This window comes from Arvicola amphibius, chromosome 2, assembly GCF_903992535.2.
Source record: "Arvicola amphibius chromosome 2, mArvAmp1.2, whole genome shotgun sequence".
Classification (NCBI taxonomy): Eukaryota; Metazoa; Chordata; class Mammalia; order Rodentia; family Cricetidae; genus Arvicola; species Arvicola amphibius.
Genome location: NC_052048.2, coordinates 32,559,828 through 32,575,206, shown reverse-complemented (window position 1 = coordinate 32,575,206; position 15,379 = coordinate 32,559,828). Strand labels below are relative to the sequence as shown.

General features: G+C 48.5%; 1 protein-coding gene across 2 annotated transcripts in view; it reads left to right on the top strand.

The window, feature by feature from the left end:
- The window catches only part of Tsen2 (tRNA splicing endonuclease subunit 2), a 39,620-nt gene extending 30,699 nt beyond the window's left edge, over positions 1–8,921 (top strand). For both annotated transcript variants that reach the window (XM_038320118.1, XM_038320119.1), the window contains exons 8-12: positions 615–753; positions 5,697–5,733; positions 6,846–6,957; positions 7,579–7,668; positions 8,496–8,921. In XM_038320118.1, coding sequence (XP_038176046.1) covers positions 615–753; positions 5,697–5,733; positions 6,846–6,957; positions 7,579–7,668; positions 8,496–8,555 — 438 coding nt within the window. In that variant the 3' untranslated portion in view covers positions 8,556–8,921. The remainder of the gene's footprint in view (positions 1–614; positions 754–5,696; positions 5,734–6,845; positions 6,958–7,578; positions 7,669–8,495) is intronic.
- The last annotated feature ends 6,458 nt before the right edge of the window (positions 8,922–15,379 follow it).

The window sequence follows — 15,379 nt, the reverse complement described above, 5'->3', positions numbered from 1 at the left end:
TTTTAAGCTTTCTCAGGTTTTATGTGGCTATAGTCAACCACGTTGGCTCTCCAATTTGTTGTCAGAAGCTGCTTGTTCATTCCTGGCTTCCCTGACTCGAAATAATCACACAGAAACTGCATTAATTAAATTACTGCTTGGCCTATTAACTCTAGCTTCTTATTAGCTCACTCATATCCTAAACTAATTTCATTTATCCTAAACCAACCCATTTCTATTATTCTGTATATCGCCACATGGCTGTGGCTTACCAACAGGGTTCCGGCTGGCAGTTTACATCTTCCTCCTTTGGCCACTCCATGGCAGCTCCTGACTCTGCCTAATCTGTTCTGCACACCCAGCACTTAAGGGGGAAAAGTGTGATTAAATTAACATGACCCAAATTACTAAGGTTGCTCATGTTGCTTTCTCTTGCTTGAGATGGACCTCACGGTGGCACCTGTTACGAGGAGCTATACATAGTGGTTGCTGTTAGTGTGGGTCAGGTCTCCTGAATGAAACCCCTCTTGTTTGTCTCCATTGCTGCTGTGGTTCCGTGCTAATGTAGATGTGTACTCACTTATCGAGTGGGAGTGAAGACACACAAACTAATGTCTTTTTCCAAACAACTCTAGGAGCCTTTAACAATAGTAAAGCTCTGGCAAGCCTTCACCACGGTCCAGCCCACCTTCAGGACTACCTACATGGCCTACCACTACTTCCGAAGCAAAGGCTGGGTGCCCAAAGTGGGGCTCAAGTACGGAACAGATCTGTGTGAGTAGCTCTTGGTGTGTGTGTGTGTGTGTGTGTGTCAGATCCGAGGACAGGGTCAGCCCATTTTGCCTGGGAGGTTAAGCTAGCTATCTGTGCTGTTGATGATTTGGATATGAATGCTGGGTATTTGGATGGGATGGGTTAAGTCCACAGAGTGAGAAGGCAGTATGTTGGGGAAGCTACAAGCAGACGCAGGCTTTTCTAACCACAGACGAGAGTTCTGTTGGGCCTGCTGCTTGCACCTCAGCCATGGTCTTGTGTGATTTGGGTCAGCTGTGTCCTCGCAGCTTCACTGGCCTCCTCCTCCAAATGAGAAGAGTGCTGGAGTTGCGACGATGGCCCAGCTGTCATTTATTGAACACACTCTCGGTTATGGAGCTGTCCATCCTCTGACACTCATTCCTCATGCAGCCTGTGCTGTTCTGTTGCCCTGGTGCTCATCACTCCCGTGGAGAGGAACGGTCATGTGCCTTAGTGGCTTCCAGGACCAGGCTTTGGATTCTGGTGTGCAGGCTTACAGGCACTTCATGTCACTGCCTCCGCATGGATCCCCTGGGGGCTATGGGTATATGAGAGAGTTGTATCTGGGAAGGGCTTGCTGGGCAGAGCAAACAGCGAGCACAGAGATGAAGGCCAGTCTCAGGAGCTACACAGAGGCAAGAGTGTAGAGAACACGGTCCTGAAGGGTTCAGGCTGGGCCTGGATCTGGGATTTTGACAAATGAAAAGTTTTTGAAGTGACCTGGTTTAGTGGGCCCCTCTGAGTGCTGTCTTCCCAGTGACTGAAGAGGCCCGGAATGGAGGAGAGACTGGGTGGTGAGGCTGAGCCTGACCACCACCACCCCCCGCCCCCACAGAGCGCAGTGACGCTGTGTAGAGAGACCTGGGGGCTTCACGACCCTGGCTGGTGTTTTTGTTGTGTTCAGAGTGTCTGGAGGAGGCTCAGCTTGAGAGTCCTCATCTGAAATGCTTGGCCACAGAAGCATTTTGTGTTTCAGGCATTACAGGGCGAAGTTTTTTGGCAGAGGACAGACACAGACATCACCTGTGGTTTGTGTCTACCTTGGACACTAGGCTGGATTTAATATTCTCTGTCTTTTTAATAGTTTATGCATAAACATATCTTCATGTTGTGGAAGTTTCTACTCATGGCATGTCAGCACTCAGCAAGCTTCAGCCTGGAGGCAGGGGTAGAACTTGATGGTAAGGTTTGGCCTTTTGTGTCTGAGGCCCTGATTGTGATCTCCAGCAAGGAAAAATTCAGATATTTGTACCTCAGAGATTGGTGATGCTCTCTCTGTTTACAAAAGGACACAGGCAGTTCTGGGGTGCAAGAGCACTATGCCAGCCCCTGGGAGCTGTAGGTGATAGCGACCATCCAGCTCTAGAATCAGAGAAGTTGCCAAATCCCATTTCCATATGGGTCATATGAGTGAGTGCTTCCTGGGTCTTTTCAGAAGGATCTGTGGGACTCAGATAAAAATTCCAGGGTATTTGAGAGACCTGAAAAGTTACAGCCTTCCAGGTCTTGAGACTGTCACAGCTTGTTCCATGTTTCTGCGCCTTTTTAAATAACCCAAAAAAGCCAATGCAGTCTTCAGAATTCCTAGTGCTGGGGCTGGAGAGGTGGCTCAGCGGTTCAGGGACCTGGGTTTGATTCCCAGCACACACATGGTGGATCACACCCATCTGTGACTGCAGTTCCAGAGAATCTTGCTTCCTCTTGAGCCTCTGCTGGACACCAAGCACACATGTGGTGCACAAAAACACATGCAGGCAAAACATCCATATAATAAAAATAAATCAAAATTGTAATGCTCTAAAATAGGCTGTGCTTAACCTGGTGCTGCTAGAATTCTTTCCCAGGTTGAGGCATAAGCAACATCCACCCCTGCTTATGTCCTAATGTCCCAGTGAGGAACTGAAGGACAATTCTGCCAGAGTTCACTCTGGAGAGCCAGTCGGTTGGTTGGGTTTTTTGTTTTGTTTTTTTTGTAGGCAAGGAGCTACTTACAGTGCTGTGGGTGCTGCTTTCCCCCCAGCAGGCCACACCTAGAAAGGATGAGGGCTCATCACATAGACCCATAGATGGGCCCCAGCCCACACTGTACCCTAGTCTTCCCAGGACTATATACTCACATAGGGCACATGTAATTAAGGCAAAGTTACATACAGCAGGTGGTAGGGAGTGCAGGATACTCAGGTGAGGGTCTCATGACCATTCCCACCCCTCCATTGTGGGCATAAACAGTCAACAAGCTTAGCTGAGATGACCCATTTCCAAGGGGGCACAGCTGAACCCCCCAAAGAGTTGCCTGGCTCCGAGGATAGTCACAACACCTGGAATTGTGGGATAGTCTTCAGGCGTACCAGCAGCCCAGAAATAATCTGGACAGCAGCCGGTCGGCTGCTATGTGCCCATCCTATTTCTTCCATCCTGGATGCTGCACACGTGGCTGGTGGGGTGAGCTGAGGATGGCCTTGTTTTGTTTCTTTTGACTTCCTCTCATCCTCACTCTTGCTAGCACAGCCACTCCACCTACCTGGCAGGTCTCCACCATTCTCATCCCGAGAGCGGAATAGGAGTTGAAGCGATCAGCAAGGCTGTCCACTATGTGGAGAGGCAGCATGGGTAACAGAACTCTTAAGTTCACAGCTAGATCTACCTCTTATTGACTCCGTGACCTTAGCTGGTTTCTTCATTTGCCTGAGCTCTGTCTTACCACCATCATGTGATGCTGAGGAAACATCTGTGTAGAGCACTTCTGGAAAGCGCTGTCTGAGGCATGTCCACGTGACTCATGACTTACTCTAAGCATTGAGACCCCCAGAATGTGGGGTGAAGATACAAATTTGGTTCCAGATATGGATTCAGGGGGTAGAGAGGACCTTCATTTCTTGAAACTTCACCCTTGGGTGATTAATTTTTTTGTTTGTGTCTTGAAATGGAGTTTTATCGCGATGCCCAGGCTACCCTCACAGCTGAGCAACCCTCCTGGCTCAGCTTCCTGCCTAGCTGGGATAATGTGTGTGTGTCACTGTGCCCAGCAATGCCCTCATTTTAGACTCTTGGAAAGCAGTTCAGAGAGGTAACTGGTCTAAAGTATCACATCCTAAGTTGTCAGAGATTGACCCGGAGGCAATGGTCCTGGGTCCACCTTTATCCCATTGCTGTACCCCCAAAGTGGAGAGTTGTTTAAATGTATTTGGATATTGACTTGATGGGAACTGAGGTGAGGAAACAGAAACACTGTATATAAGAAATGAGTACTCAAATAGCAATGAATGTGACCACAGAAAATGGACTAGAAACAGCAGCTAGGTGAAGGGGTTCTGCAGTGTTCTGGGGTCCTGAACTGGCTCCAGGGTCACTGTCTTCCAAAAGGAAACTGTGGCCATTGCTCAAGGGAGACGAACTTTCCTTGACCTTTCCTCTAATGGGAGTAAAGGAGCAGTCAGCGTCGCGGGGCTAGCATGTGGCGGCAATAATGGCATAGCTGTAAGTTACTTATAGATTTTGGCCTTCGGCGCTTGGCCATGGCATTCATTGTTTTTTTTTTTTTTTTTTTTTATTTTAAGGCCTAGGGGCTTATTATTTTACATGAAATCCCATGAGCATCTCCGGTTAGCTCCAGGTGAACTCTGATAGGTGCTCAGGGTCCCCGGCTTCTGGTGCTGTCTTCAGCACAGGCTCTCAGGGTCACTCACTAAGGCTGAACTCATGGCACATGACGCAGCCCAGGCCAGGCCTGGCTGCTCAGGAACCGCCTGGAGGAAGCGAGATGGACATGGCGGGCAGCGGCCACCCAAGCGTCCCTGTAGAGGTGTACAGTCCTTAGGCCCAGGCTCCTTCAATGAGAGACTCTCATCTCTGCAGTCTGACTTCACTCCTTCATGTGTAAGATCCCCACGAGAAAGGCAATCTGGTCACTGGGCAGAGTGTGGTTATGGATCTTTTATAGCCTCTTAGCTGAATTTCTTTCTTATTTATTTTAGTTTTTATTTATGTGTATGCATGGGCTTAGGATAACAAGGGCACATGTGTATGGGTATTCATACCAAGCATTTTTACCTGCGGAGACATCTTACCAGCCCAAGCATGTGAGTGTGTGCAATACATGCATATGACTGCAGGCAAGCATGCATCAAGAGGTCAGAGGAGGATGTCAGGTGGCTTCTTCTGTCATCCTTTGCCTTATTTCCTTGAGACAGGGTCTCCCAGTGAATCAGAACAGAAGCTCATTGTTTTGGCTGGGCTGGCCAGCAAGCTCTTGAGATCCACCTCACACACCCCACACCCCACAGCACACCACACCCCAGCCTCTCCATCCCTGCTGCTGGGGTTACAGGCATGCGTAACCTTAACCCCCCTTTATGTGGTGTCGGGGTTTGAAACTCGGGTCCTCTTACTCAAACAGTGCTCTTACCCCTGAGCCGTCTCCCCAGGACCTGGATTTCTGCACTTATGTAACCAAGAGGCTGAGAAGTAACCCTCGGCTTCCCCTAAAATAAGCTGGAAGTTTGCTCATCTGCCGTGCTCACCTGCCACAGCAGACGGGGCTACCCTCGCTCTGAGTTACCACAAACACTGTACATTTTATGGACTTCATGTTTTTCCTACCACGTTACACACACAGAGAAAGACAAGACCCACTTGTGAGTAGGAGAATGGCCCGGGCAGAGTGAATCACTGGACTCAGTCCCAACACCAGAAGGAAGCCAAAAAAGAAAGGCTTGTATTTAACCCGGGAGCTGCTTATGGGCTGGACGAGGATATCGAGGTTTGGCAGTGGATCTGACTGACTTCTTTGTTTCTGGGAAGGAGTTTGGGTGTGAAGCCAGCCTGGGGGGCAGAGAGCAGAGTGTCCTCGTGCAGAGAGCGGGGTGCTCGCCTGACTCTGGCCTGGCTGTGATGGGTTAACGTCTCCTTTCTCCTCTTTGCAGTGCTGTATCGGAAAGGCCCTCCGTTTTACCACGCAAGGTTTGGAAAATTTTTAAATTAATTGAAAAAACACAAGGAAATTTCTGGCTTCAAGTTTCATTTTCATGTTTCAGAAACAATTAAAAGTCATATTCCTAGCCAGGTGGTAGTGGCAGTGCACACCTTTAATCCCAGCACTCAGGAGGCAGAGGCAGGTGAATCTCTGAGTTCAAGGACAGCCTGGTCTACAAAGGGAGTTCCAGGACAGCCGGGGCTGCACAGTGAAACCCTGTCTCAAAAACTACAAACTAAAAGCAGTAGTATTGCTAGAGCTGGAGAGATGACTTAGTGGTTAAGAGCACTGGCTGCTTTTCCAGAGGATCCAGGTTCAGTTCTCAGTACCCACATGGTGGCTTTCACATGGTGTCATCCACAGACACCAAGCATGAATGTGGTACGCAAACACATGCAGGCAAACACCTATATTACTTTTTCAATAGTTTATTTTTATTTTATGTACTTGGTGTTTTGCCTGCATATGTGTCTGCATAAGGGTATCAGATCCCCTGGAACAGGAGTTACAGACAGTTGTGAGCTGCCATGTGGGTGCTGGGAATTGACCCCAAGTACTGTAGAAGAGCAACCAGTACTCTTAACCACTGAGCAATCTCTCCAGCCAAACATAATACTTATAAAACTAAAATTATTTCTTTAAAAAGTCATATTTCCGGCCAAGTGTGGTAGCTCATGTCTTTAACCCCAGCACTTTGAGGAGGCGGCAGGTGAAGCTCTATAAGTTTGAGGCCAACCTGGTCTACATAGCAAGTTCCAGGCTAGCCAGGGCTACAGAGTGAGACTCTGTTTTGCACTGTATACATTTTGTATGTGTTAAACACCAGGTTAGTCTGTGTGCAGTCTTGAGTGTGAGCATCCAAGCAGTTGTATGAATTAATGCTTTCACCTAGAGAGAAACGCTTCTATTCCTTCCTGTCAGTAAGCATGCTATAATCCTGGAGCGGGTAGCTTCCCGTCGGTTTGTCATTAGTAATTCTCTTTAATGGTCTGGGCTCTTAGTAGCACCGAGAAATCCTTGTGTCTTGGTTTTAGTGGGACGCACTGCTCTCTGAACAAGGTGATTTGGGGGTTCCCAGGATGCCTCTCTTGTCTCCTAGCTATTCTGTCATCGTTGAGCTCGTGGACGACAACTTCGAGGGCTCCCTCCGCAGGCCTTTTAGCTGGAAGTCGCTGGCTGCCCTGAGCAGAGTCTCAGGGAACGTCTCTAAGGTAACACGGCTTTAGCCTTGCCTGTCATTTACCTAGTTCCTTTGCTTTTCTCTTAAACATAGTAGATTTTTTTTAAATTGGAAATGTAGGAGATGTAGAAATGGTTCCATGGTTAAGAGCACACCACAGTGTGTGTATCCATTATACACAGGGACGGGTGCACACCACAGTGTGTGCGTCCATTATACACAGGGACGGGTGCACACCACAGTGTGTGCGTCCATTGTACACAGGGACGGGTGCACACCACAGTGTGTGCGTCCATTGTACACAGGGACGGGTGCACACCACAGTGTGTGCGTCCATTGTACACAGGGACGGGTGCACACCACAGTGTGTGCGTCCATTGTACACAGGGACGGGTGCACACCACAGTGTGTGCGTCCATTGTACACAGGGACGGGTGCACACCACAGTGTGTGCGTCCATTGTACACAGGGACGGGTGCACACCACAGTGTGTGCGTCCATTGTACACAGGGACGGGTGCACACCACAGTGTGTGCGTCCATTGTACACAGGGACGGGTGCACACCACAGTCTGTGTCCAGTGTACACAGGGACAGGCAGGGGTGCCTGATCCTCTCCACACACTGGCACGTGAGGTGTCTCTTTCCTGCAGGAGCTGATGCTGTGCTACTTGATTAAGCCCTCTTCCATGACGAGCGAGGACATGGAGACCCCAGAATGCATGAAGAGGATTCAGGTTCAGGTGTGTGCGGCAGAACTAGGGCCACAGCCTCCTGAGAGTCTGCTTGCACTGCATCTTCTGGAGCCTACAGGAAGGATCTTTTCTTGACGGAAAGCTTCTTCTGGCCCTGTAAACCTCACTCCCTTTCTTCCCCCTGAGCCTGGTAGACTCCACCATTCTACAGCACCAGGCTCTCTCTTGCTTTCCCTTCTCCTGCTATAGCCAGGCCAGGTCTTCCACAGGTCCCGCGCCCAGAGACTAGCCGTCTATCCCTCCTCAGACTTCTTCAGTGTTGAGAGTGAAAACGGCCTCGTGCACACCAAGTGCCTGTTCTGCCACTGGGCCTCACACGCCCACACAGCTCACTCCCTTGCTCCTGCATGGAGCCAGGCGCCTTCCCGTACTGGCTGTTTTTCCTCTGCCAGTGCTTGTTGCTGCTTCTGTACCCTTCCCTTTGCCCACTACCCAGAAGACTTCCCACACACAGCCAGTGTGGCCTTGTTTTCCTTCTCTCTGGAAACTGTGTCCTCCTTGGTCCCAGTCAGAGCCCCTGTCAGTCTCCAGGGCCCCAGTGCCACCTCCCTCCATTTGTTCTGATCTTCTCTAGGTTAGTGGTTCATAAAATGTCTGCCAAAGTTCACCTCTCACTTCCATGGCTGACCAACAAGTGCCAGCGCCCCTCAGACCACCAGTCCTAGGGGCCAGGCACTAGCCTTTGTCGCTGCTGTGTGCTGGGACACGAGTTCAGTGGTGACAGTGGACAGGTTCCTGTGTGAGGGTCATAGCTTCACATGCCTGGAACTCCCGTTTCTTTTTCTGATGCCCAACCTTCTTTTGCTCGGTTGCAGGAGGTGATTCTCAGTAGATGGGTTTCTTCACGAGAGAGAAGTGACCAAGATGAGCTTTGACCTTCGACCTCAGAGTCCGCAGTTCACCAGCAACTCTGACTATGCATTATCAATCTTCCCGGAGAAGCATCCACATGTTTGGGGATCACAGCCTCATATTCTGTGGCATTAAGTGAAAAATCTACTCCTGTGGCTCAGCTCACCCAAGGACTTCAACCAATAACCCAAATGATTGAAAATCAGTGATGGTCTGGGAGCCTTGAGAAGCTGGTGACTGATGCATTCTCAGTGAACTCATTGTTTGACGTGTTTGCTTGTTGAACACAAAATTCTACAGTATTAGCTATTTAAAATGCATCTTGTGCCGGGTGGTGGTGGCACACGCCTTTAATCCCAGCACTTGGGAGGCAGAGGCTGGCAGAGCTCTGTGAGTTTGAGGCCAGCCTAGTCTACAAGAGCTAGTTCCAGGACAGGCTCCAAAGCTACAAAGAAACCCTGTCCCATAAAAATCACAAAAAAGAAAAGCATCTTGCACCAGGCCATGGTGTCACACACCTATAATCCCAGCAGATCTCTGAGTTCAAGTCCAGCCTCGTCTACAAAAATGAGTTTTTAAAAAAGTGTGTCTTGCTTTTGCTTTGAAGAACTTTTTATAAAATAAAGATGAGCGGTGAAGCTTTTGGAAAGTAACAAAGACAGCTTACATTTAGCAGAATATGACGTCGTTCCCCTCTTCCCGTGGGTTAGAGAGCAGAGAAGCTGTTGGCATCAGAGAAGCTGAGGAGCATTTGGGCATCTTAGTCAATTTTTCTTTCTCTAGCAGAATGCCTGATGATAGCACATAAAGAAAAAGGCTTATCTGGTTCTTCATTTTCATGGCTGGAAAATCCAAACACAAGGCACAGGTCTGGCACTTGATGGCATCATAATCTAGAGAAGTGGGAAGGGGCGTGAACCAAAACAAGACCTGGTTGTCGGGATCCCAGTCTCGGGAGCTAAGCCATCCTTTAAGAACCTCATTAATCCCCTACAAGGGTGAAGCTACTGATTTGGTTATCTCCCTTGAGGAACTTGGCCCTTTGGTGCTGTTAACTGGTAAATTAAGCGTCACAGGTTTTGGTAGACTTTTACAAGATAGCCTGCCAGGGGTGAGGACTTGAAGGTGGTCCTGCGAGGGGGGTTGAGCGCCACAGTGCAGGTTAGGGCAAGAGGAAGAGAAGTGTCTGAGGTTCATCCAGGTTCATGTGGGCAGCTGACACCATCACTGAAAACAATGACATTTCCAAAAGAAAACAGGCGTGTATGCTAATCGCTGTGACCTGTGGCCACCAGCTCCCTGACTCCACACAGTCTGCTCATGGCGCCACATCCTAGTCGTGTGCGTCTGTCCAGACCTCTCCTGCCTTCACACACGTGTGCTCTGAAGAGCAGGTTCAGAAGTGCAGCGCCTCCCTGCCCCGGACATATTTGCTCCGAGTTCATTTTGGTGACTTTTTTTTTTTTTTGTCATTTTTACCATCGTGTGCTTCCACCCCCACCCCCCACAGGATCCTCAGTGGAGATTTTCTTGTTTTGAGTCATCAATTTTCAGAACTTTGAAAGTGAACCAAAAGTTTGAGGAGCCCCTTCACACTTCATTTAGTCCGGCTCAGTGCTTGGATGCCTTGCAGCCCAAGCTCTTCCGAGGATGGATGCTTCATCCCATGCTGTCACCCTGTCTCAGCCAATCTCAGGTGCCTTCTCCACAAGTGCCTCCAAGTATACAGGCTTCAGTAACCTGTATACAGGGTGGTATGGGAAGCCCAGGAGACCACAGGTACCGCTTGTCACTGGAAGATGTGGGGGAGCATCCTGGGCTGGGACACAGTGGGCAGCCACCTGCAAAGAGGCCTTGGGTTTGCTACCACTGTGAAGGGAAGGAGAAGGCAGCATTACAGAGGTGCCATCCTCTCACTTGGCTTGGTTGGAACTGCTGGGGACTCAAGCCTTGCCCATGCTAGCCTAGGTCAGCGCTTAGGGCTGGTAGGTCCTCAGCCCCAGAAGCGGCATCTCTCCTCAAGCCTGTTTGGAAATATTTCTTCTTTGTGTGGTGGCTTGGCCATTGTATAGCGAGCCACGTGCTCTTCAGTGTTACCATAGAGCCCTTGGGGTGCTAGACTGAAATACCAGCCGGGGTGTTGATTCAATACTACCTGTGGCTTCCAGCCAAGAGTGTCAGCTTACCCTTGGAGGGCTTGTGCCCTGCTGAAACTAATGTGCAAGATGAGACGTTTGTTTAAAAAGCCCAAGTTCATCAAGATTAGAAGTCTGCCCTGTGACAAAGCCACCTTCAGGACTTTCCACAAGTGAGATGTCCTAAGTTAACTCAGCGGAATTCCCTCCCCACACCTTCAGACCCTCAGGCTCACAGGAGTCTCTTCCAGGTGGGCATTCACACAGAATTAAATGCTCAGGTTGAAGGTCAGAGGACTTGCGGGAGTCATCTCTCTCCTCCATCAGGTGTGTCCCAGAGATCAAACTCGGGTCATAGAGATTAGCCGCAAGTGTTCTTGCCTGTTGACACCCACCAGCCTAAACTCAAGATGTTTAACACACCAATTTATCTTAAGCATGTTTTGAAGCTAGGCAGTGGTGGTGCACACCTTTAATCCCAGCACTCGGGAGGCAGAGGCAGGCGGATCTTTCTGAGTTCGAGGCCAGTTTAGTCTACAAGAGCTAGTTCCAGACTGGAGAGATGCCTCAGCGGTTAAGAGCACTGGCTGTTCTTCCAGAGGACCTGCGTTCAATTCCCAGCAACCACATAGTGGCTCACAACCACCCATAATGAGATCTGGTGCCCTCTTCTGCCTTGCAGGTGTACATGCAGACAGAACACTGTGTACATAATAAATAAATCTTAAAAAAAAAAAAAAGGCAAAGAGAGAAAAAGAGGCTTTACCCAAGTGGTGGAGCATAACTGTAAACCTAGTTACCAGCAGGCTGAGGCAGGAGGATTGCTGGCCTGTGAGCCTGTCCCAAACAGAAGAAACCAAACAAAAGCCACACACATCTAAAAAAAAAAAAAAAAAAAAAAAAAAAAAAAAAAACAAACAAAAAAAAAAACATGTTTGTAAAGTACTAGAAGGTTGAAAAACGGGTTGACCGTTGTGCAAAATATAGGGATATAGGGATCTCTAGCCTAAGAACATATAATGGAGAAAAGCTTTGTAAACCTGCTAAAGTAATGGCTGGTATGTGAATTTCTTTTCTGTGAAAAGCTTCTAGTAGCTTGAATAATTGGTGTCTTCATATGAATTTTTGAGACGCAGGATGCAGGGTTCTGCTAGGTTACTTGAGCTGGCCTCAACATGTTCTGATCAGCCTTCCCTCACCATGCTGGCTAAGTTTCCACACCTCATTTTATCAGTGATAGTTTGTCCTAAAGACTGCCCGAGTGCCACACACACACTAGGTAAGTGCTATGCCGCTGACGTCCAGCCCCTTCTAACCTATTTCCATGGCATATTCTGATAAAATTGAATCAGAAGGCTGAGTTCACATTCCATGTCAGCACCAGGGACGTGGGTAGCCTTGGGAATGGCGATCTCTCTGAGCCTCAGCTTCCTCATCTGTGAAATGGAGATGGGGCTGGGGAGAGACTTAAGGTAAGAGCACTTGCTATACAAGCACGAGGACCTGGATTTGAATCCCAGCAGCCAGGTGCACAGCCAGGCATAGCCCAGGAGAAGGGAGATAGGCAGATCTGGAGAGCTCTCTAGCTGACCAACAGAGCCCAAATGGTGAGCTTCCGGTTCAGTGAGAGAGCCTGGTTCCATCCCAGCCACCTCGGTTTCCAGTGAAGTCCTGGCTGTTGTGTGGGATCTATATGAAAAGCTTTGTTTTTCTTTAAAGTTCCTGAATTTATAAATGCAAGTATTTGGTATGGAGGGACATCTACTCCCTCCACCCCACCCCTCAAATTACCTACTTGAACTGTAGCGTTCACCAGGCACCTCTGTGGAAACAAGTTGCTATCTTTATTGCTAGTGTGTATTATAAGGCATGGGGGCACAGGGGACAAGAAAGGGTGGTAGAGAATGATACACACATGGGATACTGATAATTTTTTGTATGCTGACCAAAATAATTAAAAAAATAAGGTAGGGTCTAATCCATTTTATGCTAAAAGACTCTCAGGAGCTCCTGGGGAAGCAGAGGCCATCTCCAGACCTAGAGCCTGTGGTGGCTCATGTGCACTGACAGCCAACAAGATCTAGAACCACCTAGAAGACAAACCTCTGGCAGGGAAAGCCCATGCTAAGTGGTAAGCCACACAGTGCCAAGGTCGGGTGTCCTGGACAGAGTACAAAGGAGGAATCAAGCTGAGCACCAGGGTCCATCTCTCTGCTTCCTGATTGCCTCTGTGACTTCCCCACCATGATGGACTGTCCCCTCAAGCCAAGAGCCAGAATAAATCCCTCCTTCTCTAAGGCTTCTGTCAGAGAAGGGTCACAGTGACAAGGGAATAGCTAATATAGTTGGTAGTCAGGAGATTCTCCTGTGCTAGCACAGCTCCAGGTCGGCAGACCAGAGCTAGTTCCCAAGAAAGCCACCCAACTGGGGAGCAAGTGTGGTGACACAGGAGAGTGTAGCCAGAGGTTTCTCTCCTGCCCGCCAGTTCCCCCGTAAACACTCAGAGGCTTAATATTAATTACAAATTGTTTGGCCTATTAGCTCAGACTTATTAGCTAGCTTACAACTTAACTCATTTCTATTCCTCTATATTTTACCATGAGGCTCATGGCTTGTTACCTCACAACTTAGTTTCTGGCATCTCACAGACTCCACCTTCTTCCCTTTATCTTTGCTTGGATTTCTAACCTGGTTCTATTCTGCTTGGCTATTGGCCAAATCAGCTTCCTTATTAAACAATGATAATAAAACATTCACAGCATATAGAGTGACATCCCACGTCAGAAGAGGAATCTGTTTCAGCGTGGCCAACACCAAGGACAGATATCTAGGACCTAAGTTCTACCTGTGAGGTGCTAAGGACAGTCTCAGGGTTGAGAAAGGGCCAAGTGTTCACAGAAGCAGTCATACTGGGGGCCGGGTCAGCCATGACCTCATGTTGTTATTACTTGAGGGGTGCAGTTTGGGTGTCCTGTGATAAGGTGTTAGGTGTGTCCTGAGGTGTTGACTATCTTATCAGTCATGGGATGCTGGCTGTTATGCCCGAATTCTGAAACCCAAATCACCACCACGAGATTCACTCCAATCCAAGAACAAAGAGTCTTTATTCATGCTGGGTGGTGATGGCACACTCCTTTACTTCCCGCACTCGGGAGGCAGAGGCAGGCGGATCTCTGTGAGTTCGAGGCCAGCCTGGTCTACAAGAGCTAGTTCTAGGACAGGCTCCAAAAAACTACAGAGAAACCCTGTCTCAGAAAAAAAAAAAAAAAACTTTATTCAATAGTTAACTCAGGTCCCTTTGTCGTCTGAGTGGCAGCAGCAGCAGCAGCAACTACAACTGCTGTAGCAACGGAACAACGCAGAAAAGGGACCAGGAGCAGCAAAAACTGGAGGTTTATATAGGGGTAACGGCTCGGAATTCCAAGCCTCAAGCCTTGTGATTGGCTGCCCCCTAGTGGCGTGAGGGGGAATTTCAGTCTTCCAGGCTTGAGATTGGCTGCCCACTCTCAGGATGGGCTCACCAGGCCTGAGGGAAATTCCCAACTGCCAGTAACTGCCTGGGACTTTGATTGGTCGTTTTTCCCTGCTCAGGGATTGGTTGGTTTCTAGTTAGGGGAAAAAATGGTTCCATTTCTGGGGCCAAACTGTTTCTTTTTGTAGTGCTTTCTGCCTCTTTAACCCTAATTTGGGGGCGAAGGCAAGTTTCTTTGGTATGTCCTGAACCTAGGGACTTAGGGCATTCCTTTGGTCCTAGTTTTCAGACTTAGGGCTTTTCTTTGGCTCCAGGTTTGGGGACAAAGTGCCAACTCCCGAGGTTCCCGCCCCATTTTCAGGTTATATTTCTTTCCCTGGGTCAAGGCTTAGATCCTAGCTGTTCGGAGTCAGTGTGGGGCTACGGATCAGGTATTTTCTAGGGCCCAGTGTAACAGGAAGGCCACTTGTTCATTCTGGCTGCCCGGCTAGCTTAGCCCTGAAATAACCACACAGAAACTGTTAATTAGATCACTGCTTGGCCCATTAGTTCTAGTTTCCTTTGTCTAATTCTTACATCTTAATTTAAAACATTTCTATTAATCTGTGTATTGCCACGTGGCAGTGGCTTACCAGATAAAATTCCCAGCATCTGTCTCTGGTGGATCCATGGCGTCTCTCTGACTCTGCTTTCTTCCCAGAATTCAGTTCCGTCTTCCCTACCTACCTAAGTTCTGCCCTATCAACAGGCCAAGGCAGTTTCTTTATTCACTAATGAAAGCAACACATAGACAGAAGACCTCCTACACTAGGCCTGGGTCTCTCATTGGCTGTCTTGTCAGTGTTCATGGGGTGTTGGATGTCCTATCAGTCATGGGATATTGGGTGTTCTGTCAGTCATGAGGTGTTGGGTGTGTTTTCATGGGGTACTGAGTGACCAGTCAGTCATAGGGTGTTGGGGGTCCTGCTTTCAGTTTGTTCTCCCTAGAATTTGAGATCATCTAGGGAAGGAAAAAAGCCCAAGGAGAGAACAGGTCAGAGAGAAATGAGGCCTGTTAGAGCAGTGGCTAGCTCTGTCAGAAGAGAGTAAAGGACAGTTTCAAAGGCTTCCATTATACTTGGGTTTTTTGACATTCTAATTTTGAATTATTATTTTATTTAATGTGTATGGGTATTTTGCCTGCATGTATGTCTGTCCACCTTGTGCCTGGTGCCCACAGCAGCCCAAAGAGGGAGTTGTA